General features: G+C 43.0%; 1 protein-coding gene across 1 annotated transcript; it reads left to right on the top strand.

The window, feature by feature from the left end:
• Window positions 1-290: 290 nt before the first annotated feature.
• fgfr4 (fibroblast growth factor receptor 4) lies at window positions 291-20,170 on the top strand. The gene is made up of 21 exons (XM_031308053.2): window positions 291-1,001; window positions 3,249-3,464; window positions 8,581-8,753; window positions 8,868-9,018; window positions 9,183-9,233; window positions 10,013-10,282; window positions 10,564-10,653; window positions 10,745-10,911; window positions 11,073-11,196; window positions 12,083-12,273; window positions 12,515-12,653; window positions 12,899-13,092; window positions 13,281-13,426; window positions 13,733-13,854; window positions 13,947-14,057; window positions 14,274-14,464; window positions 16,070-16,192; window positions 16,570-16,640; window positions 16,825-16,962; window positions 17,407-17,512; window positions 18,010-20,170. Exons 2-21 carry the CDS (start codon window positions 3,377-3,379, stop codon window positions 18,184-18,186), a joined length of 2,823 nt encoding a protein of 940 aa, XP_031163913.2. The 5' UTR covers window positions 291-1,001; window positions 3,249-3,376; the 3' UTR covers window positions 18,187-20,170.
• Window positions 20,171-25,446: the final 5,276 nt, after the last annotated feature.

Genomic DNA, 25,446 nt, shown 5'->3' with positions numbered 1-25,446 from the left:
AACCCCGCAATAAATTATGAGGCAAAAAAAGTTTGTGGTTAATTTGGCACGCGCTCGGTCACTGTGCACGAGACACTTTAAAAAAAATATATACATTTGCGCACAAAACTGTTATGGAAGTTCTGATTTCAGGAACTTTCCAGCAAGATGTGGATAGGAGGGAAAGGCTAAGGGATAAGGGGTGTTTTCAGTGTGGGGGTAACAGAAGCGCACCCCTCCTCTCTCTCTCTCGCTCTCTCTCTCGCTCTCCCCTCTCTCTCTCCTCCCTCCTCCTGCTCCGGGCCGCTCTCTGACCATTGTTGTTGTGACTGCAGTCCGCAGAGTGCTGTATACGGGCTGGTGTGTGAAGGACGCGCAGTCTCTCTCTGCTGTCGAAGGGAAACGGGACTGAGGAGGCTGAGCTCCAACATTTGAGCGGCAGAGCTCCGATCTAACCGGGACAAACTCACCGAGAAGAAGAGAGCTTGCAGGAGCGCTGCGTAAAGACGCACGTAAAGAGTTATCCAAGGCTACAGTTTAACCAAGAGGGGACTCTGAACTGCGGGGACACGTTTTTTTTATCACCCTCTCATTAATCTCTTTTACTCGCCACATCGACTCTTTTTCAACATTTTCACAGCGAGAAAGGACAGGTTTTTGTACTCGCGCTAATCCACTCTTCTCGCTGCGTGTTTGGTTTTCTTTCTCTCCATGGATTTAGCCCTCTGAGCGGCCGGGCTGCAGTGGACTTTGCCCAGGGGGGATCACAGCTCCCCCGGTCACCAGGAGAGCCCGGCAGCTGTCGTTCATGTTCCAAGGGGCTGCTTTTGATGGATTTATAAGATCGACTTCGTTTTTACGGCGGATACACAACAAACGCTCACAGACTGCTTTTAGGAAATGATACAGCGGCGACACCAGAGCTCCAAATGAGGATTTCAATATTCACTCGAATCGACTGGGATAAGGAGTGATCCCCCACTGGTGCCAGTCATCGATCCGTGGACAGACCGGGAGGAAAGGTGAGTGAATTTGGACCGACAGCTTTGTTGTTTCATTCATTTTAGAATGTGGGTTATAGATTGCGACTAAAAGTCTCACGTTTAATTAGACTACTTAAAGCATTACATGTTGTTATTAGAGCCAGTTCATTCTACTTTCTTCCATTTGTTTTCATAAAACAGCTCACAGTCTTGAAATAAGGCACAGCAAGGTCTATTTCTCCACCAATCAGGATCGCTCATTTGCCATGTAAATCCACGTTTTGTCATTTTAAACAGGGATTTCAGGAGAGAAACTGTGGCTTTCATTTAAGGCCAAATTTATTATTATTATTATTATTATTATTATTATTATTATTATTATTATTATTATTATTATTATTATTGTGTTTTGCAACACGCACAGAGCTAAACGAGTCACTTATCAGCCATTGAACCTTCCGCACGGACTATTTGTCAGGAGGAAAGACGCTCAGAGCGACGCTTTAACTCCCTCAGATCACAGCAACAACCGCATATTAAATTATTAAAAACGACACACTTAAAAGTTATTTCACCCGCATGGACTTGTCCATGATGACAGTCCTCGTCAGACACTTCTACAGGACAATTCCCTTAATAAACATCTAAAGTCATTACTGCATTTAAATGTTTTATTGATCCCATGAATGCGCCAGGCACTCAGCATGCTGAATGGATTGACTGACAGCTTTATAACTGTATAAAGGAAATAGTAACAGGTCTAACTCATGTCCATAAGCACTGTTTGAGACTAACTAGTGCATATGACGGATTTATTAAGTGTGGCTTAAGTGACAGAAATATGCCATGCTTATAATAAAAGCTCTCTCCGTGTTTCAGGCCTGAAGAGTAGAATACAGTTGAAGTGTTTTGGCTGCAGCAGCGAGGCAGCGGAATCAGCAGCAGAATGAGGAAAATGTTTTTTTTTCCAGTCCTTAATTGAAAGAAAGAAAGAAAGGAAGAAAATGAAGAAAGAATACGTTTCATTCAGCAGGCTGCTTCTTTAAACAGTGTGTGTGTGTGTGTGTGTGTGTGTGTGTGTGTGTGTGTGTGTGTGGGCGCGGCCTGCATGCATGGAGCCACGCACCAGGGTCTGGCGCCTGTGCGCAGTTGGCCCGACTCGCAGCAACAGCAAAAAAAATCACCGTATTATTCCTTTAGTGTTCATGTTTATAGCTTGTGTTCAGAATGAGTTAATGGCAACAGTGTTGTACTTAAATGTGATTTCTAAAAACTTTTCTATAATAATATTTTCAGTAGTAATACGAGTAGAAACAACAGTTCTCATGGAATTGAGGTATTTGTTGTTCCATGGACCATTTAACAGAGTTGCACAATTTTTGAAGTTGTTTATGAACTCTGCTTTTATTTCAATACGGAAATGTAATTCTTTAAATGCCATTGATGCATGCAGCAGTTAATCATATATATAAAAAGGGTTAAAAATGTTTAAAGCTAAAAGAGAAGGATTCAAGTATTTTGAGTAATCGATTAAGTCCTTTTTTAGGCAAAAAAATGCCAAATATAGATCCTAAATCTTAGTTCCAACTCATTGTGATATATAAATAAATACATCTTTGGGGCCTTGGACTGTTGGTGACACATCACTAGACATCTGAAGACATCACCTTGGGCTTTTGGACACTGTGATGGCCATTTATTTTGCCATTTTCTGACAACTTATAGACCAAACAGTTACTCGATTAAACAAGAACATAATTGCCAGTTTAGAGTTAAAGTTTAGAGTTATACTGGGATGTACAACGCTCAGATTTAAGGTGCGGTCTGCAGTCAGATGGCACTCTGAGTATTTGACGCTTCGGTGAGCAGTCACCTGTTTCCACCTGAAGTCTCCTCAGCTGCCCGTCTCTGCTGCTCCTTCACATTCTGTAGCTTCCTGGCAAGTTTCAAGTGTTTTCCCAGTAAGGGCCCATTATCCCGGGGCAGACTGAGCCGGGCCATCCATTGACAAACAACAGGCGGTAACAGCCCTGCTCCTTATTCATGACGCAGGAGAGCCTGGACAATGTGAGGCCGATGAGTGGGACAGTTAGCAGGACATCTGGTTAAGAATACAGCTGCACGCAGTCAAAACAGCCTCTTTTACTATTTGTCTGAACAATTGTTTGTGTTTTTATGCCACCTGGTGTAAAACTGAACAGAGAAGTTTGTGTCTTTAAGCTGCTCTCCAGCCAGATCTCTGATCAACAGATAACTGTCTCCCGTTATGTTTGTTTGCATCTGCAGGATTCTGATTTAGAGACTTTTTGTGGGTTTCTGAAGTTCCCAATGCCAGGGACCGGAGTGTGAGGCCAACTCCAGGCTTCCTGCGTATATTTCTACCTTCATTTTAAACCAGAAGACACACACAGACGATGGAGAGGATCTGCACCTTCTGTGTTCTCCTGCTCTGTTTGATGGACAGAGTTTCCGCCAGGTCCATTGACAAAGGAAGGACTAAAGGTAAAGCCTGAACTGTTTCTTTTTCTGCAGGTGATGACGCCTGAAACTATAAAACATTGTCAAATCTGATCTGAAATCACAAGATGCTTTACAGATGGTTTCCTTATTTTCTTTTGGGGGGTTGTGTTGCATAAAAGTCAGATACGCGTGTGGCTGAAAGGTGTGATTGTATCGCAGTGAACTGCTCAGAAGAAGCGTGCCTAAACGTAACTGTGTGAATGAATCTGTAAAGGTTTCGATCAGCCCACATTTGCTCCTTAGAAAGTGTCAGTTTCTTGGCAGCCGTGGCCCCAGAGGAAGTCAAGGTGACAGGAAAAATGACAGAGCGGCTGCAGTCGAGTCTTGGACGGAGGGAGGGAAAAGGCTCTCAGTGTTTTTGCTGCCGTAAACTAAGCTACCTGATCCATCCGAGGCCCTGGGGCTCGGATGTGTAAATCTGCCTGGCTGTGTGCCAGCTGTAGAGGATGAGGAGGGAGGGGGGTGCCGGGGCTTTTACATTGATGCTTTACGAACAGAAGCCAATGCAATAAGTCAGCCATTGTTAGCTCCATTCTAATGTTTCCATTGAGTTGAGATGTAATCAGAATACTCTTTCAATACAATCAGTAAAATCACTTGTTTCTCCTTAGCTGTGAAGTAGATGATGTTTTTAAGGCCAGACATGGCAGGCAAAACTATCTTTTTCATTCACTGGTCAATTTTGAGATTATGGGCTATTCTGCTTCCATAAGAAGTCTTCTTTCACAATGTAAAGAAAACATCCAAAATACACATTTTAAGAGTTTATTTTACGACACTGTCTATTTGCGTCTACAGATTTCTGCATAAAGTATATTAGGGTATAGGATGCTCAGTATTTGATTAAATATTGTGTCTGTAAATAATGGTTTCCAATAAAAATGTATTGTACAATTTACAATACTTATCTTGAGAGGCAGTTTTCTTAAAATTAGTTTTGTTCTCTGACCCTAGAAATGTCTACCAGAACTTACATACACCAAACTTTCCTTTCTTATTCCTATCTATATTCTGAAGGTTTTTAAAGAGCGGGTTGTTCATACTGTATATCATTCATTGTCTGATTTATACAACATTTTGTACCTAAAAACATGGAGAAAATGGATTTCTTTATGGCTGTTGACATTTTTTTCTGATTCATGGAGTGGTAAAAAGAGATATCCAACATTCCCTCAGTAAAAACCTTTGACTCGAATATGTGAAATATGAATCCACATTTTAAAGAAAATAATGCCTTATTTGCATATTTAAACGTTACTTTTCAGAAAACTTGTAATACAAAAAATGATTGTCTTAATGTAAGTTATCAACTGGGGAAGTGTAATGGTGATATCTATTACTTATCCTATTATTTACTCTATTCACCTGTGATGTCTTGCCTTAAATCAGATTAAAGGACTAGGTGACATTTTTGTACGTAGATTAATGAAAGACAAAGTGGGTTGTTGACCCGGAGGCATCGAGCAGTCTCTTCTTCATCTCTGTGGCCCCACTTTGTACTTCAGGGCCCCGTGAGGCCAGCCGGGACTTGCTTGTTCAGACGACAATGTGCAGAAAAAAAACCTTTTCAGGTTTATTTACAAGACGGCGAGAAAAAAGTCAAAGCAGGATTGATGATAGAAAGATCTTTGGGTCGTAAAATGTGCAGGTTGCAGCTGTGGAGGTAGCGCTGCAACTTTTATCTTGGTGCTTTGGTGTTTCAAACAGTTCCCTCACAAATCTGTGATTTTGTGATCGCAAGAATGAACTCAATTCAAAGTGGATGAATGCTTCCAGCTTTGCTGCGCAAAAACAATCCGATCTGAACCACTTTCATAAGCCAAAGTCAAGCCTCAGTCTCCACAATCAAACCTCCTTGGAACAACTTTGTAGTTCCCCAGTGGAACGTGTTACGTAGGATTATCAGTACATTCAGGAAGCAGTTGCAAATTTACTACAACTGGTTTGCGATCTAGAAATATTACTGCAATTGCAGCTCAAAAATAGGCCAAAAGAAACACAAAAAAACACGGCTCTGTGACATCCTGGATGTCCTAATCATCAGTTGAAAAATTGGGATTAGAGCTCGGATTCAACGAATGAATAAAATGATCAGGATTTGTCACTCTTGGTTTTGACTCTAGAAGTTTATTGTGGGGCGTCACTTTCTAGATAAGAGACACGCATCGAAGAGAAAGCGGAGGACGATTATCGTAACTGAGAGGAGACAGAGATGTGGCATCCCCCCCGGATGTCAGTTAAAAGAGTGAAAAGAGACCCCCACATCCCCAAAGATGAGTCCAGCTGAGGAGAGGTGGTGAGGGGTCAGAGGGACCCACAATGCGCTGCTCAGACTCCTGACAGGGTAGATCTCATTCAGTCTTCAGAATTAAGGATGAAAAAGAAGAACTATTGGAAGAGAGACATTCTTGTTTTCATCCAACAAAGTTTTCATGAATCTTTTTGAAGTATTTTCAGCCTCCGGGCGTTTTTCTGTCGTGTGGCTAAATATAATGATACATCTAATGTTACTAACCGCACGCTGCTAAATGCAGGGATATGACTTGTCCAATGTTTCTTTTTTCCCCCCCCCCCCCCCCGGAAAAACGTATTTTCAGTTGTGTTTTTCTGCCACATCATTACAGATTATAGAAAAGTCTGAGTACAGTTTTTGTCTTGGCTGCTTGTTATCCAGTCAACAATGCTGATATAAAATCAGTAAATGTACAAAGATGATGTAAATGATGGTCGGCAACTTAAATCCTTGGCTGGTTTAATCCTGTGATTTTAAGAGAGATGTAAAAAACCTTTTCCTCCAACATGGATGTGTAGAATTTTTGAATAGCATCACAAAAGGCTGTCAATTGTTTAACTGTATAACATTAGGGAGAACAGAGTGCGCCCAAAGAATACCATCTTTTGCTTTAGTCTCTGCACGGAATAAATAGGTTGGCTTTTATTTGTAGGAGTGCATCTGCTGGTTAGGCACAGGGTTTCGGACAGAGTTGGACCATTGGAACAAGTGTTTATTATAACTTCTCATTAGGGATGCACCGATCTGACTTTTTCAGTCCCGATACCGATGTCAGGGCTTTGTGTATCTGTCGATACCCGATACCGATCCGATACCGTTGTTGAATTAATAATACACTGTATACCTTCCACCTTATACCTTCCTTCCACCATGTGGAAGAGACTAAAGGCACCAGACTTTCCTAACTAAGCATTACTTTCCTAACTAAGACAAAATAACATAGATGTAATGTATTGAATTCTTATTTATTTGTACACTCAACTCTTCCAGCATGCGACACGTGTGCGACAGAGGGAAAAAAACTAACAAAACTGGATCGGCCCGTGGATCTGTTAATTTTTCCGATCCCCGATCCAGCTATTTAGTCAATATCGGGACCGATATCCGTTCTTAATATCGGATCGGTGCACCCCTACTTCTCATACATGAAATAGATAGTGAATGATTGCTAACAAAGTATAACACAAACTAAATCATATCTAATAATATCTTTGATTACACATGACAGCAAATGCTTCATTAACTATTTTTACAAATCTGTGATGTTGAGCTCAAAGGTTCATTCCTTACTAAAAAGTAACTCAAGGTTCACTTACTAGAATTCTTCAGGAGCTTTCAGTCGCATCTTGTGGCCTCCCATGAGCAGATAGTTTGCTCAGTTGTCATGAGAGTGGAGAAGTATTTCTGCAGTATTTGCATACAACTACATAACAATGTGTTATAAATCATGTATTAATTGTAATATTCTTCCTTTGGTAATTAGGGGGTTAAAATAATACTACGGAGCTACCCCAGCTCCTTAGTATTAAAGCTGCAAACTGACCTGATTGAATGAAATTCTCTAGCATCATGAAGAATCATTGAATGATTTGAGACGTTCTGTAGCGATGCCGTTATAAAACGGATCCATAGCTCTGCTGCTTGGTTCCCGGGTCAGGGCATGAGACTCCTCATTGTCCCAACTGGTTTCCACAGAGGGCTCTGCTCTGCTCTGCTCTGCTAGCCCAGCCGGCCGGCTGGCTGATGGTTGGCTCGCACCCCTCGAGCGGTTTGTTTGTGTTGTGTTGTGTTTTGTTTGCCCCCTCGCCTCTGGGTGACAATTCACACTCTACCGCGAGTTCATCTCCAGGGCACCGTCCCTGTCTCTGCAAGTTCATTAGCACGGCTGTAAGTTTGTGTGTGTGTGTGTGTGTGCGCTCATCTCTGTGATTTACTGCCAACTGTTTTACTGTGTTTGCTCCATTAGATGAAAGTGTGGCTTGTTGGGATCTCTTATTCTTAATATATTTGAACTCAGAGGACAGTTGGTAGTTTGTTCACATTAAAGCAATCAATCACAACGTTTCTTTTAATGTGTTTTCCTTTTGGCTGCTTTGACCAATCAGCGTTTCTGATTTTCCACTAACAAGGTTGTAGGTGTGTGTGTGTGCTCCTGAAAGCTTTACCTCCACATGCACTCTGGGCAGCACTTCACTCCGACAAGGGAACAGATTGCCTTTTCACTAAGCGCTCGCAGGAAGCAATCAGACAGAAAATTGCCCTGGAAAATTGCTCGTTCTGAGTGACTGAGCAGCGAGTCCCCGGCCAGGGTGCACATATGCTCCAACAAGTGATTGGGCGAGCACATAAATGGACGAGTGACCCAGTGAATGGATGGCACTGTAGATGATGCTGATACGATAGTAGCCGGGTTATCAGGGCACTCTATCACCAGCCCCTAGTGGCATTAAATGACAGCGGTTGTTAAGGAACATGGTGTACTACTGCTGCCAGACCTTTTAGAGGTAAACTGAAACTACAAAGGTGTGTTTTGACAATTCTTGTCTCACTCACTGGAGAGTGCGTTTAGACCAAGGAGGTTTGTAGCAGTTTCTTAAAACTCCTTTACTGTGACCTAACCATAACACGACACCTGGAGATCTGGTATTTTAGGAGTAAATGAGAATCAGTCAGAGGAAAAGGGTCTTTCTGCTACTTTTAAAGTCAGACGATGAAAATGAATCTCAAAGTGAAATCCACAAGGAGGTAAAATGCCTCCACAATATCTAAAATCTTTTTTTCTCCACCCTTCTTTTTGTTATCCAGATCTCCGGGTGTCCAGGCCTCTGATTGTGCCAGGTTACCCAGAAAACACCACAGGGCTGGTGGGTGGTCAGGCGACGCTGGTGTGTGAAGTCCACCGGCCGGCGTCCACCAAGGTGCAGTGGCTGAAGACCGCGGTCGGCCAGGGAGGTCAGCCTCACCTCAGAGCTCTGACGGTGAGAACAGATCAGCTGAGATACAAATAAACAAGTTTGAGTCAGTTTCCGATTCTGTCCTCATTATATTAGATATTATATATAAGATGTTGCAATGATCTCTCCTCCATGCAGGCCCTGCAGAGCAACATGTCCAAGGTGAACACTTTGCATCTGTCCAACATCACTCTGGAGGACGCAGGAGAGTACCTCTGCATGGCTGAGAGCACCCACGCAGGGCAGACAGTGCAGGCCATGCAGTCGGCATGGCTGGATGTCCTGCCTGGTGAGACACTCTTATCATCACACCAACGCTTGGGCTTATCTTGTTAGTTTTTGTGCCAGCTTCCAATGAGCCCAGTGTGAATTTTAGCCTAATTACACTACAATGTTGCATCTATCGGACCAAGAATCACGTTATTTTCTAACCACAACTTTTCCCTTCCACAGGTACCATCATTTCCCGAACTGTGGATCTGACTGCTGCTGACATCCCATCAGGTAACTTCACATTCTCATACTGGGAAAAGTTGCGTGCAAATGGAAATATTTTCAATCCAAAACGACAAATGTTTTAGTAGCATTCCTTACACAACGTGAACATGAAACAAAAGATTTAAAGTGATGCTTTTGCATGATTCTTTATGGAGAACTCCATGTTTCTGTTTTTACAGATCTGTCAATCAAATCCAGTAATTTATCAGTCGACAAAATCATTAGTTAGTGTTAATCGACAAAGAATATCTTTAATCGAGGACAGCCATGGTATGTCGGCCATCTGCGTGGGCTCGTCCTCCTCCCCAGGCTGGAATGAACTTCTCTCCTCCCGTCGCTCACTTAGATCTTCAGTGAAACTTCACCGCCCCTTAGATTTACTCTCTGTCCACTGTCACGCTGCAACATGTTCATTAGTTTCAGCCTCTCTTCCTCCTCCTTTACTTTCTTCTTTTTTTTGGGAGGGAGTTTGCTGTGTTAGCTAGATCGCTCTCAGTCCCACAATAACCCGCAGGGGAACAAAAAGATGAAGAGGGGGTTTGTTGGATCAGTCAGGCCTCCTGGTCTCCATGGTAATGTCATTGTGTGTGTGTGTGTATGTGGGGAGAGGAGATAATGGGGTTGAAGTGTTAAGGTCATAGTTGAGGGGAAGGCTACTTGCTTTAGAAAGGAGATGAAGAAATAACCGGCTGACTGGCCTGAGTGGCAATATGTGTGAAAGAGTAAAATGTATAGAAAATTAAGGAAAGACTCAATGTTGTGCCGATGTTCTTTGGTTTCAACAGATGTTCTTGAGGACCTGAGTGAGGACACAACAGAACATCTTCTGCTGGAGCCGGGCAACGTCCTAAAACTGCGTTGCGACACGAGCACCCGGCCAGGCATGGCGGTCAACTGGTACAAGGAGGGAGTCCGGGTTCTGCCCACGCCCCGTATCCAGATCCGCGTAGCCATTATGGAGATCACGGACGTGACATACGAGGACTCTGGCGTTTACGTTTGTGTTGTCCGGGGAACCAAAGAGCCTGTGAGGAACTTCACCATCACTGTGGCAGGTAAGGACACCAACACCGTCTTAAGATTTGTGTTTTATGTCAGTGTTGGTGCTAATGTCTTTAGCTTAACATGCCTTCTAAAATGCCCACATTTACTTCTTTCCCTAACTTATATGATAGTAAACTGAGTATCTTTAGGCTTTGGACTGTTAGTTTGACAAAACAAGCAATTTGATTTTTTTGAGGTTGTTGGATTGCAATGAGGATTTTGAACTCTGACATTTTATAGACAAAACAATAATTGAGAAATGTTTATTCATAGTGCCTTTATTTGTTTCCAGACTCGTTGGGGTCAGGGGACGATGATGAGGACAACGGGCTGGAGGACTCATCGGCTGAGATCGAAAACGACCAGGTTTACTTCTCCAGAGGTGTGTTGTTGTTCCTTGAGGAATTATTACAACTTAACCTTCAACCGAGCATTCTGACTAAAAGCTCATTGACTGGTCTTTGTCTAAACAGGTCCCTACTGGACCCACACCCAGCGTATGGAGAAGAAGCTGTATGCCGTTCCTGCAGGCAACACGGTGAAGTTTCGCTGCCCGGCCATGGGCAGCCCCATCCCGAGCATCCGCTGGCTCAAAAATGGACGTGAATTTAGAGGCGAGCACCGCATCGGAGGCATCAAGGTGAGGATGGTTTCTTGTCTCCTGAATGGTAAATAAAGCTGAATGACAGCTGGGTTCATTCGGATGATCCGCCAGGGCTTTCAGAGATATTTGAGTTTGTAAAGTTCAGTGTGTGTCGATCCATGCTGATGTTTTCTTTTTGTGTGCGTTTCTTCGGCTAGCTGAGACACCAGCACTGGAGCCTGGTGATGGAGAGCGTCGTGCCTTCAGACAGAGGAAACTACACCTGCATGGTGGAGAACAAATATGGTTCCATCGCTCACAGCTACGTCCTCGATGTCCTGGGTAAGAAACGGATGATCCAGTTCTGCCTGGACACATTTTAGAGAGTGTGTGCAAATTAAAAAGTAACATGTCATGGACTCGGGTTGAATTGTTGAATTAAGCAAAACAGACATTAGTGATTATTCTTTAAACCTGAGTGTCAATGCTTTGTGGTCTGGCTGACAATATTCACTGCTGCGATAGCATTTGTGGAGAAAGCATCATGCCTTCAAATAGTAGCCTCCAGTCTGAGGGAGGGGACAACCAGCGGGGTGAGCAGAAGGTGACAGGGGCGCCTCAGCAGGATATGGACGGTCAGGTGTCCACACCAGTTTTCTACCTGACCTGTGACAGGAGATCAAGGAGGGCTGCGGTTTGTTTGTTCATTTGTTCGCTGTCTGTCCACCGCGGGGTCAGTTTCCGTCCCCGTCTACGGGGGGAGAAGACTAACGAGACAACTAACGAGATCAGAGAGCGAGAGTAATCGCAGATCAAAGAGAGCCCGGCGACCAGCTGACAAAGAGCCACACTAATGGAACCGATTTTCCTCCTAAAATGACATTTCCTGCTCTTGTATGCCAGCATGCAAACACATTATATGTGACAGTGACAACTACTGGGCATTTTTAGATGTTTGTTTACAAAGCAGCCATGTTGGTCGACTTTTAAATGGCCAAATATTTGGATGTCTTTAGCCACTGCTCCCTATGATTCCCCCACTTTTGTCCTGCCGAGGTATTTCTGAAACCAAGTTTGGCAGATCAGTTAAATCTTCTTCTCCATGTCGCTGAATCTCCTATAAACTGTTGCCCCAAGAAGGAGAGAAATCCTTTACGCTCTGGCTGGTTTCTCTCTTTCATCTTTGCTCACTTTGCTCATCTCTCCTTTGATTTTTTTCCCAACACAGAGCGTTCCCCACACAGACCCATCCTGCAGGCCGGTCTACCAGCCAACACCACAGCAGTGGTGGGCAGCGATGTCCAGTTCCACTGTAAGGTCTACAGCGATGCCCAGCCTCACATTCAGTGGCTCAAACACATAGAAAGGAACGGCAGCCGCTTCGGTTCTGACGGGACGCCTTATGTCCGGGTCCTCAAGGTTGGTTCTCTATCTCCGTCTAAAAGACTGGAACCCGCTTTATCTGCTCCCATTTGCCATTTTGTTTCAGATATTTAATACAGTTACAAACTGATTTCCTGACATATAGGTGCCCAAAAAAGTAGCATTAGCATTTGCTAAGCATAGTCAATAACAGTTAAATCCTCTAGTGAAAGTTTTAAAAGAAGTTGTTTTGGATACTAACTGTTTATGTCACTTTTTCTACATCCGTGCTGTGCAGACCGGCAGTCTGAACATGTCAGAGGTGGAGGTGCTCTACCTGTCCAAAGTTACCATGGAGGATTCAGGAGAGTACACCTGTCTGGCTGGAAATTCAATCGGATTTGCGCACCAGTCCGCCTGGCTCACCGTCCTCTCAGGTAAAGAACGAACGGAAGACTAGACTGGATTCAGCGCTGAAAAGAATTGACTTAATAGCTTGCATTGTCATTGACAAACTTAAATATAAAGCTACACTGCACAAAGAAAACTTGATTATTATTAACTTAACTTAACTTAACTTAACTTGATATATTATATTCATGGCTCTAAATTGACAGCAACAGATTCAGAGAGTGACATCCTAGTACTGACAAACTTTGAACTGATCCCCCTCTTCCTACAGAGGAGGAAGCAGCAGACGCCATGGATACCATGGAGACCAAGTACACTGACATCATCATCTACGCCTGCGGTTTCCTGGCTCTGATCATGGCCATCGTCATCGTGGTGTTGTGTCGAATGCAGGTCCATCCCAGAAGGGAGCCGTTTGACGCCCTCCCTGTCCAGAAACTCTCCAAGTTTCCTCTCCGCAGACAGGTACAGGACGCAATGTCTTCTCTAACTTTGGAAAGTAATCGACTATGACTTAAGGCCGGGGGATTTCCTTGAAAGTTCGTACGCAGCATCATCCTGAGGCAAAAGTGTTTATAGCTGCTCAGAGTGGCCACACTTGACAACTTCCTGGATGTTCCTAAAAACAAAATTTTCTGTTTCTCTTCCTTCAGTACTCGGTGGACTCCAACTCTTCAGGGAAGTCCAGTGCGTCGCTCATGAGGGTGGCTCGCCTCTCGTCCAGCTGCTCTCCCATGCTGGCTGGAGTCATGGAGTTTGAGTTGCCCTACGACCCGGACTGGGAGTTCCCCAGGGAGAAGTAAGTTATCTGCAAGTTAGAATTACTTCTGTCATTGTCTGCAAAGAAATTACACTCTACTCTAACGATACGTTTACAGAGTTTACTTAAAAGTTGCTGCAACAAGAGCATTTCTTCACTATGTTTAGTTTGGCTTCTGGGACTCATTTAAACATTGTGCATGGAGCTTAAAAGAAACGAGCCCGCAGGCCATTTTTGGCTCTACCCAAGCTATGTTTTTAAAAACCAGAGCCCCAAATTATGTATTTGTACAGTTTTCATTTGGACATACTTATTTTCACTAACTCTCACTCTTTCTCTCTCTAGTTTAACGTTAGGCAAACCTCTAGGAGAAGGCTGCTTCGGTCAGGTGGTCAGAGCTGAGGCCTACGGCATCAACAAGGACTCTCCGGATCCTGCGTCCACTGTCGCGGTTAAGATGCTCAAAGGTAGGAAAGAAATGATACAGTCACAAAAATACCTCGAGAGATCCGCAAAAGTCTGCTGTCTTTTTCTAAATGAAGTGTATGTTTCCCCAAAGATGACGCCACAGACAAAGATCTGGCAGACCTCATCTCGGAGATGGAGCTGATGAAGGTGATGGACAAACACAAGAACATCATCAACCTGCTTGGAGTATGCACGCAGGATGGTGAGCATCTGGCTAAACCTTTCTTGTTTCTTGTTTTATTTCTGCTTCAACTGAGGGTTAGCTTCCTTCCAAACCTCCTCGTTATTGTAAATTTCAACAGACAACTAATTTAGTGAGTGTTTCAACGATGGTGGTCCCAAGCCTCCAGGCTAAAACAACAATAGAAACAATAAAAACAAACAATAGTCCTTCATCCTGTTTGTGTTCCCCCCTCAGGCCCTCTGTATGTGCTGGTGGAGTACGCCTCCAAAGGCAGTCTGAGAGAGTACCTGCGGGCCCGGAGACCCCCAGGCTTGGACTACACCTTTGATGTGACCAAGGTGCCTGAGGAGCAGCTCACCTTCAAAGACCTGCTGTCCTGCGCCTACCAGGTGGCCAGAGGGATGGAGTACCTGGCTTCTAAAAGGGTACGTTCACTTTAAAGAGTGGAAATAAATAAAGTGAGTCTCTAGTGGCTGTAAATCTTTTCTGCAAGCACTGCATGGATACAAGAGGCGGTAATCCCAGTGTCAAACACTCATACATTTTATTTTGGGCACTTTGTGTCTAGCGAGTTCCTGTCCTTTTTTACCAGTAGTTGGAAAGCTCGTCAGGAAACTAAGATTTAGTGCAGAAATGATTCGATTTACTGACCAGTCGAATGGCACTGTGAACTACAAACATGTAGTTGTTTTTTTTTGTTGCTGCTTTTAGCAGAAACTATCCGTATGCTTGCGTAGCCACAACAGATATGTTCTGTACTCAAATATAACTAGACATTTCTAAAACACAGAAGTTATACTTTTGGTGTGAGCCAGACGGAGGCTTTATGGTTTGAGGTGCTTCTTAGGAACTTAAGATGGATGTTTACGTATCAGACCTCATTACAGTAAAATGTATCCACATCCCCAGGCGGGAAATACAGCCACAAAATGAAAGCAACATCGGTAACATCAGAAGTTTGGTTTTGAATTAAAGGGAGTTGTTATTAGGACTGAGTTCAATGTTTTTGGATTTGGGCACTTGGCCTTCAGTTGGATGGCAGTAGCAGCCTTTTCCTTTCCTCCCCCCCCCATCTCTCTGTCTGTCCCTTTCTTTCTTGTCTGCCCCCCATGCTTCTATTCCTTTCATTTTCCCAGCATGCACTCTGGCTGTGTGTTTCTTATCAACACGTCTCTTTGTCTGCCAGCCGGTGTCTGAGACAGACATTCCTGAGCAGAAAGCTGCTGCAGCTTCAGTCCTGTTTACTCTTCTCCATCCATCTGTCCGTCCCCTCCGTCGCAGGGCTTTGTCCTTTTTAGCGCTGCCATAAATCTGTTAGCAAACAGGCAGCAGAGCCGTCGTCTGGGTGCAGGCATCGGGTTTCTGGCTCTACGACCTCTCAAGAATGCAGGAGCCTGAAACTAACCCTCAATTATGGGGAGACCCACAAACCAGGACTGGTTCATTTCGCACGTCCCCACAAATCCCACGTCTATTTCGAATGAAAACCAAAATAAACTTAATGACATCCATTCAATGTGGGCACACAGTGCCTTTCTTTTTTTCCTCCCAAAGGGTTTGTTTTTTCTTCAAACTCCCGGGTTTCTATATAAAGACATTTTAATTTTGTAGCGTTCACTAAAATGACTTTAGACTCCTGCTGAGTCTTTTCATTTTTGGAGAAAATCTGCAGTGAATCATTTCTACCTCCCGTACCTCTGTGTTTTTACATGACTTCTCCAAACCGCGGCCTGGAACAGAGAGGAGAGTGTGTCGCGCCACAAGTCTCAATGCAAAGGAACAAGCTTTGATAATAAACTTTAGTTCGCCCTCCTTGTTCAGGCCAGGACTGTAAAAGGAGAGCGGTGTTAAAAACAAGTGGCAACATACTGAATAGCATTCAGCCCACTTTCCAAATTAGACATTAAATCTCTGAGCACATTCACCAGCACCATTTCAACTGCATGCTACTCTTCTAATCGGGAGACCCAGCAGTTGGCTTTAGGGCTTTGTGTCAGTCTTTTAATTCTCTCTCTCTTCTCTCTCGGCAGTGCATCCACAGAGATCTGGCAGCCAGGAACGTTCTGGTGACCGAGGACAACGTGATGAAGATCGCTGACTTCGGCCTGGCCAGAGGAGTCCACCAGATCGACTACTACAAGAAAACAACCAACGTAAGTGACAGTTTGTAGCTGCATGTTTTCAGGAACCACTTTTTTAACCCACTCCTGTAGCTTTCCAGTGTTGAACTCTTGTTTTCCAGTAGTGAGCGTATGAGTGCAGATAAATTACTGCTCGAATGTTTTTTGCTTTTTAGTTGACCTCCGACCCTCTCATAAACATGTCTGCTCCTCAGCCAGGTTCCTTTCACAGCTTTAATACTCCTCAGGACAGATGTCTGATGTTTTCCTCTGATTGGCAGCAGGCTTAATGGGACTTAATTAGAAATGCGGGGAGACAAGGAGGGAAGAGGGGGAGGACTGTGAGCGAAAAAAAGAGTTGTTATGGTGAATGAAGGTGAGGCTCTAACGTGTCCATGTCCGCTCTGCAGGGACGGCTGCCGGTGAAGTGGATGGCACCAGAGGCTTTGTTTGACAGAGTCTACACACACCAGAGCGATGTGTAAGTCCAACTTCTCGTATACAAAATACCTGCAGGAAAACATGACAGTAATGTTTCCTTTCCTGTCTTGTCTTGTCAAAACCTCATGTTATCAAATCTGAACTCCCCCTAAAAACCTAAATTTATCATATCTTGAAATGCTCTCTGATAGCCTAACATCTTTGTACACCCCCTGATCCTACAGGTGGTCGTTTGGCGTACTGATGTGGGAGATCTTCACGCTGGGCGGCTCACCGTACCCTGGTATCCCCGTCGAGGAGCTTTTCAAGCTGTTGAAGGAGGGACACCGAATGGACAAACCCTCCAACTGCACACATGAACTGTAAGCTAGAGTCTTTCTTATGTTGTTTTTAGCAGGTTTTTGTCTCACAGCAGTGAGAGAAGGGCTTCCATCAGCACAAATGGTGCAGCATAAGCATATATAACATTTCATAAAATCCATTCATGGGGGGAGGTGGGCGTATTGTCAAAGTCATTTCTTTGACTCAAAAAGGGTTTTTTTGGACAGTAAGTTATCTTTTTAGGGCATTTAAAGACTAAACTTAAACCATAAATTCTCTATAAGTAAAGATGCGTCAATGGTATGAAACAGTACACACTTCCTGTCTCCTAAATGGCCGTGGCCTCGTTTGAAAGTGTAGTGGTACATCATGTACATGGATGAAAAGTCATATTTGCATAATTTATTACGATTTTCTTTTGCTCAAATTATATATTTACACAACTGAAAGCCGTATTTATTTATTTTTTGTTTTCTTCTCTGTAGCTACATGATGATGCGCGAGTGCTGGCATGCTGTTCCCACCCAGAGGCCGACCTTCAAACAGCTGGTGGAGGAGCTGGACAAAGTGCTGCTGTCCATCTCTGATGAGGTGGGTTTCACACATGCACACAGGCTCGTCAAGATGTACACACACACATCCTGTCTTTCACTCTTTCATAATATGCTGTCCAGATGTGTTCAGCACATGAGAGTAAATGCACAGAGAGCAGCATCCAGTTATTATAAACTTCTCACAACAGAAACAAAATCAAATGTTTGGCTGCAGTGTCTGAATTGCTGAAATGTCAGAGCAGCCTGCAGATGGGTCAATAAGTCATGTGATTGATTACTTGCTTCGTACACGCACTAAAAGAATATTCTAGGCTTTAAATTTAAATTTGTTTCCATTGGTCTACAACTGCGACGGAAGCATTAAATGAACAACATGTTCACTAGCGGTCTGAAAAACTGTCTGAGAAGGTCTGAGAAGCTGTTTCCCGCCAGTTTTTTTTTTTTTACAAACATTTAAATGTGGATTAGTTTGTTTTCCTCTTGTCTTGAGACACCAACGTTTCTCTAATATCCGACCTCCCTGTCTCCCCTCAGTACTTGGACCTGTCGACACCCTTCGAGCAGTACTCCCCGTCGTGCGAGGACACGTCCAGCTCCTGCTCCTCCGACAACGACTCTGTTTTTACCCACGATGCCTTGTCCACCGACCCCTGCCTCCTGGGCTACCAGGACGTGCGCTCCCGTATAGACATGAAAAAGGCCATCCGATAGACTCACAACTGAAGGCACCCACACATATACAGACATGAACACAAGGTAACGCATCCACTGGTGGCCATATTGGAGGCCCGCCGCTGCATTTCTAAAGTTAAGTTGAAGCTTCTATTCAAGAAGTTTTCCATTGGACCTCCATTATGGCACCAGGCGAAGCCCTTAGATACAGGTGGGCATTTATACACACACATAGAAACACATGCATGCACGTGGAGCACTAAGGCCGGTGGGCTTCATCACACGGTGAAGGTTTGAAGAAAAGCATTTCATCGTGGGCAGAAGAAAAAAGGACAAACTAAACGTGGTACTTTGGACTATCAGCTCTGGCACTGTGCCCAAGAACAGTTGGAAAAGTTGGAAAAGTTGGAAAACTGCGGCACTAAACACCACAGAAAAAAAACCAACCTGGTACTCATGCTTTCTTTGATCAACTCTCCCTCAGCGAGGCGACGGACAATGATCTCCTTACACATCCCAAAACCAGGGCGAGAAACCTCGGTGATAAAGACATTTTTAACAAACAAAAAAAAGATTTATTTTGCTATGATAAAAAAGAAGAAACTGATTGTTAAATTTAAATCTCTCTATATAAGATTATTTTACTTTTGTGTTGCTTATTTAAAAAGAAAACGGTCTTAAATCTCAGGATCCCTTGTGCTAAGAAGTTGCTGTAGCGGCAGCAAAGTGCCATATGATTTCCTGTGAATATATTAGAATATAAAAAATATTGTATGTACATATTAACAGCAGAAAGACGATTGTCTTTCATAAATTATTCTGAATGACACAAAAATGAAGGTTATTGGAGGCGAAAGGAGAGAGGAATTTAATCTGGTGTTTCAAGTGCCAAACCTGTCGCAGCTGTCACACTGTCTTCGTGTCCATGTTTCATTCCAAAAATATTCAATTTAGAAAAAAACAAATTGTATTTAATGATCTCCAAAAATCACCCAAATCATAAATTAACAGTAGATGCTGTTAAAATTGGTACACATCAGCAACTTTTGCAAACATTTTTAAAAACCAACCCAAATCTTGACCAACTGAGAAACACAAAATTCAACAACTCAAACCTCAAATGTATGTGGTTAAAGAATGATGGATTGGTGCCTTTAAAGATGGCTTAATTTTTTTTTTTTTTGGAATGAAACCCTCCATTTGTCATTTTGTAGTAAACTGCTTCGACCTCCAGCCCAGGAAAACAATTAGTGGTTAAATACCAGAAAGAGTTCCAGTTCTTGTTGCTGTTGTTGGACGGAAACCACCAAAATGTTTTTAGCAAGTTTTGAAGTGTTCAAAGCTCATGAGACTCATTTACATGTTTAAACAACCACGTCAACTTTGAGACAACATTACGTGCGCTTCCTCTAACAACAGCTTTACTCTTTCAGTCTACATTGTCAGAGACAGTGTGTCCAGGATGGGACTTAACCTAAATAGCATTGGGGACTCTGTTGGGGAGCTTGCCCAAGCCCACTGTCACTGCTGACAAGGAGGAGGTGGGGAAGGGGGGGGGGGGCACTGCATGTGAAAGCCAGTGTGATTGATTTCAAATAGAGGAGAAGGGGGAGGAAGCCTCCTTTGTCTGGCTGTAACCCTTCACCCAGCCCAATCTGTTGGCGAGGGGTCCTCAGGTCCGCAGCCTGGCCGGACAATGAAGGCTTTGCAGGCTTAATGGGTGTGACTACGGACCAGAGGGAGTTTGGGGGGGGGTTGGTGGTGGATGTGTGGGGATTGCTTGTGTGCAAATGAAGAGGCTCTTATTATGGTAATGTCTCCTCTTCTCTCCCAAACGCCCCTATCTTTATCCCCACAGCCACCATGTTTGAAATTACCAATCTTAATTCAGATTCACCATCGGGACCAGCTGCAGAAAATTCCCCTGTGGGGTAAAAATGCCAACTAAGTCCCGCTCCACCTGCTGAATCTGACCACAAGCAAAACAATTTAGACACAAACCAAACAACCACTGACAGAAAAAGATTTCAACAAAAAAGAGATTGTACCAAGTTAATCCGGTGATTCCATTGAATTTAATTGATTTTCATCCGAAATGTACTATACTATACTGTACCTGCATCGCCAGTTGTGTCGCTTCATTTCTCACTGCTCGCTTTCTTTTTTCAAGTGTTGCAAAGTTGAAATGGGGTTTCATTCCAAAATGCTTTAAATGCATCCTCCAATCATCTTCCTTTGTGTGAAGCCAGTCAACCGTTTAATCAATGAAGGATTTGTGTATCTTCTCTACTCATTTGTTTGCTCTTCGTGCTGTCAATCATCTGGTGTCTCATTGTGGAATGAAGCTTTTTACATTTACATACAAACACACAAAGTGTCCGGACACATTTACATCTTTACATTCCAGTTATTTGCTCTTCTCCCAGATACAAACTGTAAACAATCACAGAGTTCTTAAACATTTCCTCAAGAGAATTATTTTAGAAATATCTAATTTATTTGTTTATTGTTTTGTTTTTATATGAAATAAAGTATAATTTAAAATAAAGCAGCTCTGTGTCCTTGTCTCTGTCATATTGGCTACACTGATACTTTCATTGGAAACCTACAAAAATGGGCTGTCCATGTCGAGATCAGGTGGAAACTGGCTGACAGTCAGCGTGTCTAGTTCACCTGCATGCAGCTCCATGTGGTCATTACTTCTCTCTCCCTCAGCTGAATGCATTGCATTCATTCCTGATTCCCACATGCCGTTGTTTGTTACCTTTAGCTTTGACACATCTGTTTAAAGTGCTCATATTATGCTCATTTTCAGGTTCATAATTGTATTTAGAGGTTACATCAGAATAGGTTTACATGGTTTAATTTTCAAAAAAACATTTTTGTTGTACTGCACATTGCTGCAGCTCCTCTTTTCACCCTGTGTGTTGAGCTCTCTGTTTTAGCTACAGAGTGAGACCTCTCACTTCTGTTCAATCTTTGTTGGGAGTCGCACATGCGCAGTACCTAGGTAAGGACTACTAGCCAGTCAGAAGCAGAGTATGAGGGCGTGTTACGCTAGCAGCTAGGCGAGCATTATAACGTGTGTTCCAAAGTGACCACGTTTGTCTCTGAAGTAAAGGCTGGACTACAATAGAGCTGTTTGGAGCAGTTAGTGAACAGTGTTTTCTGTTGGAGATGGTAAGTCCCTTTGGGGTGGACTTTGGGCTTTTTCACTTTGTAAACCTATAACATGCACAAAAAAGATATATAACACAATAAAGGAAAGGGGGGAAGCCATAAGCATAATATGAGCACTTCTTCTCTTGCATGGACTCTGAACTTCTCACAAATTTGAAAACTGATGTGATATATGGGGGCTCGTCCAGGATTTTGAGCTTTTGGCGAAACTTTAGTGACAATTGAGCCGGTTCTGGTTCTCTATGAAGTGGTTTGCAGACATTTGCATGGCTTTTTCTTTTATACTTGTACATACCGATTGAATAACGTTTGCCTTTTTTTATATTCCCCACATTGGCTCCTCTGACTCCCTGTTACCTGCAACAACCTTCTCTGCGTAGGTTTGCGGGGCCGTTTACGTGCACCTTTCAAAAAAGCATAACTCTTAACTGGCTTATTAATTGGTGTGTTTAGCATTTATTTTCATAAGATTTTTGTGAGTATCAGGCAACTGTTAAGGTTACTTTTATTGGGTTATGCAGATGGATACAATTTGTTTTTGTGTTTACACTATGTCTTTACTGTGCGTCGCCAGTTTCTGGTTGCTCTTTGGTGATTCAGTGCATTAGAATCCCCAACTAGTATCTGTAAAAAGGCATCTTCCTAGAGCCTGTTTGTTTCCATTGGCAATTAAAAGGAACATGACAAGTCATTAAAATGTATTTTTGTAGTTTTTGTCGATCATTTCTATCAGTTATGATCAACAAATGAACAGCTGAGATCTGGGAACACGGTGACGTTGCTACAGCGAAGTCTGGAGGGGCGTTCAGATGATCAGACAGATTGCAAACAAGCCTCCAGGTTATCTAGATGACATGTACCACATTATTTACAGGTCATGATGTCACTGTTTGTCTATGTTTTTTCTAATTCTAAGGTTTTGCTAATCTGACGTTTTTTTTCTCCAACCTGACTGTTTGTCCTCTCTGACTTCTTTAGTTCCTAGAGCTCAGCAATTAACTTGGTGAATAAAATGTAATTATTGCCAAAGTATTACCACAAAATCTGCACTTAAATTTGACCAATTTGACTAATTTGTTCAGCTCCAGCTTCAACTTTTGTGTGTTTCTTGCTAAACTAAAAAAATAAACATCAGCCATTTAAAATTCAAACAGAAAAGATAGAGAGCCAGCTACAGACAGCGAGAGAAACAAATGTGAAAAAGATGAAAGACAGAGACGGCGAGACGGAAGAATGAAGAGCTGGAGGTTAAGGGTCAAGAGGAGGGAGGAGAGGACAGCAGTGATCCCAGGCTTTGATGTGTGTGTATGTCTGTGTGTGTGTGTGTATGTACATGATTATGTGTCAGTGTGTGTGTTATCTCCTGTGTACATGGTGTGTGGTCTGTACGTGTGTGTGTGTGTGTGTGTGTGTGTGTGTGTGTGTGTGTGTCTTATCTCCCATGTACAATAAATCTTGATCAACCGAGCGTCTCTCTCTCTCTCTCTCTCTCTCTCTCTGAGCTCCACTCCTGCATGAGCTGACAAAAGTCTCAGTCTGGGTGTCTGGATGTGTGTGTGTGTGTGTGTGTGTGTGTGTGTGTGTGTGTGTGTGTAAAATTAATTACTACCAGCAGTATTTATTCTTTTAAACTGCCGTTTTAGACGTCAGTGTTGAGATACAGGCATGTTTGGTGGAAAGAAAAGATTGGAAAGATTCTTGTAGTTTCTTTCTCTTGTACGTCTCTCTTGATTCAGATTATTAACACCAAAAATAATCAGCTAATAAATCATGATGCATTGTTATAGGTTAATCTACCCAGCAGTATATAAAGTCATTAAAATGAGCTCCACCTTTACCAGCTACAACATTGAAGCGATGAACACATTCATGTTTCAATAATCTCGGATTAAGCCTCACGCTTACCCCTGTTACGTTTCGTAGTTGGACTCACAGACGGATACAGATCACTACAGACAAATGATTAAAGGTAAGGGTTTTATTTACAAGTTGAAGTATAGTTTCAGATGGTGTGGCTGGAGTACTGAGAGTAGACAAACAGGCTGTTGATGGAAAAGAAAGCATAAACTCATTCACTGCCTTAGATTCTAAGTGCAACAAGTAGGTCGTAGTTCTCTATCACTTGATAGGAATAACCTGGCGACGGACATCAGGAAACCAGGAGTCTTTATGCAGGGTGGTTGATTGGAAAAGACTGTTGTGTGTTATGATTGGCAATGATCCTCAGGTGTGTCACTCAGCCAGAAGCCCAGAACAAGGTGCCGCTCACAAACAGACAAACAAGTAGACACACAAAAAGGGAGGGGAAACACAGGATGACTATGACACTAAGGGACTATAGACTGATACAAACACACACACACACACACACACACACACACACACACACACACACACAGGATGTGTTTCCGAGTGTATAGTGTTCAGTAAATCTGCTGACTTGTTTCCTCCTCGACTCGTGTGATTAGTCAGCGAGGGTCCAGCATGTATTGTGGGACTCTATTTGACGACTAATCCAGCTCTCATTCAGACAAATAAACTGTTGCTGCTGCTGTTGTTGCCCAGACTCCAGTTTTACTGACTTCCATGATATTTTCGGATGTTGCTGAGCAAGTTCAATGACAGTAGGAACCACAACACCAGCTGTTCTTTAAAAGAAACAAATAGTAAGTCCGTGCTAGCAGGGCTTAACTTGAACACATCTTTGTGTTTGTGTTTTGGCCCTCCATCCACAATAATGCCTGAATTTCCACTGCATGGTTCGGCTCAACTCGACTTTCTTTTGGTACCAGTGAAACTGCCCGCTGGATCCTTTCATCAACAACCAAACAGAGGAACGTCTGCACTTCGTCAATTGACCATGGCGTAGTTTTGCGGGCTGCCTTTTAAAAAAATCTGGATATCCCGTGTTATTGCGCACTATTGACGATTCTCTCTGATCAATCAGTGGTCTGCAGTGTTTTAACTCAACCTTCTTGTATCCACTCAGCTCGCTTGGAACATCGAGCGAGGTGATACCGAAAAAGTACCAGGTACTATCAACAACTTTTGCTAGGAAAACCAGAAAAACCCCAAAAGAACGGTTCCAAGTGAGTCGAGTCACACTCCTTTTAAAGCCATCCTGGTGCAGTTATTTAGTGTCATGTAAGTTCACATGCAAGTTTTCTTCACCTGCAAAAATATGCCAAACAAGGAGGGAAAAGCCCAGAGTTTGAGTGAACTGCAGGTCATGGTAACGGACTGTTTGAGAGTTTAAACCCACATCCTGAGCCAAACAGGAGACTGTCAGCTTTGAACAGAGAGACATAATCCAGATCCATTTTCAGTAAATTCCGGTCTATATTTGTTGAATCAACAGCTGTTATCATCACTTGGCGAATTTCAATAATCAAAGGATCATATTTGTTATGAAGGCACTGAGATGAGACGCTTTGATCCTTAAAAAGGCAAGAAAAATGTTTCTCAGAGGCAACATAAACTGCGTTGCTGACAATATCTTTCTCATCTTCCTCAATTAGTCATCCTTAACATCATAGAAACTCCAACGTCTCCGACAGCCTAAATATTTAAGGTTTGCTGTGCCAAAAATGATATGGTACCAACTCCAAACAGCCTCCCAGTTCTCAAAGCCACTGGTTACCTGGAAGCTCTAAACTCTCAATGGGATAAAGAGTTGGTTTGAGAGAAACAAAGAAAGGAAGTGCCATCAGACTCAAGAAAGAAAGAGTTAGGGTTAGAAAAAAAGGGATCTTCAAAGTCATCCTTATACAACAGATTCATTTTGACCTGAAAAGTCTGTACACCGAGTCCTTTAACATTTGGTTCGGTTTGGAGTTTGTGGCTGTGGTCGAAAAGTCAAAAACGTACCTCCTAAGTCCTTTTCCTAACCACTTTTCCTTAACCCCGATAGTAAACGTCATGAGGTCAAGGAAAGGTGTGAAGGAGAATTCAAAAGGAATTAGGATAAGCGCCAGGATTTTCAGCTTTTAAACCACTCTATTTTTTTCAGCGGCACACGACAAAGCGGAAACAGGAAGCATGGACGAGCTCGAGAGTAACCAGATGCCAGGACTCAGATTGACTGCAAGTCTCTCTTGTAAACTTACTGGGTTAAGATGA

Source organism: Sander lucioperca, chromosome 13 (assembly GCF_008315115.2).
Source record: "Sander lucioperca isolate FBNREF2018 chromosome 13, SLUC_FBN_1.2, whole genome shotgun sequence".
Classification (NCBI taxonomy): Eukaryota; Metazoa; Chordata; class Actinopteri; order Perciformes; family Percidae; genus Sander; species Sander lucioperca.
This window is presented reverse-complemented; position numbering and strand designations above follow the sequence as displayed.

What these genes read in the sequence shown, in the direction of transcription:
- fgfr4 (XM_031308053.2), top strand. Translation starts at nt 3,377, where the DNA reads ATGGAGAGGATCTGCACCTTCTGTGTTCTCCTGCTCTGTTTGATGGAC. An exon ending in CTTATGTCCGGGTCCTCAAG is followed by an intron (nt 12,274 to 12,514) that starts GTTGGTTCTCTA and finishes CGTGCTGTGCAG; the next exon opens with ACCGGCAGTCTGAACATGTC. An exon ending in TCCAACTGCACACATGAACT is followed by an intron (nt 16,963 to 17,406) that starts GTAAGCTAGAGT and finishes TCTTCTCTGTAG; the next exon opens with CTACATGATGATGCGCGAGT.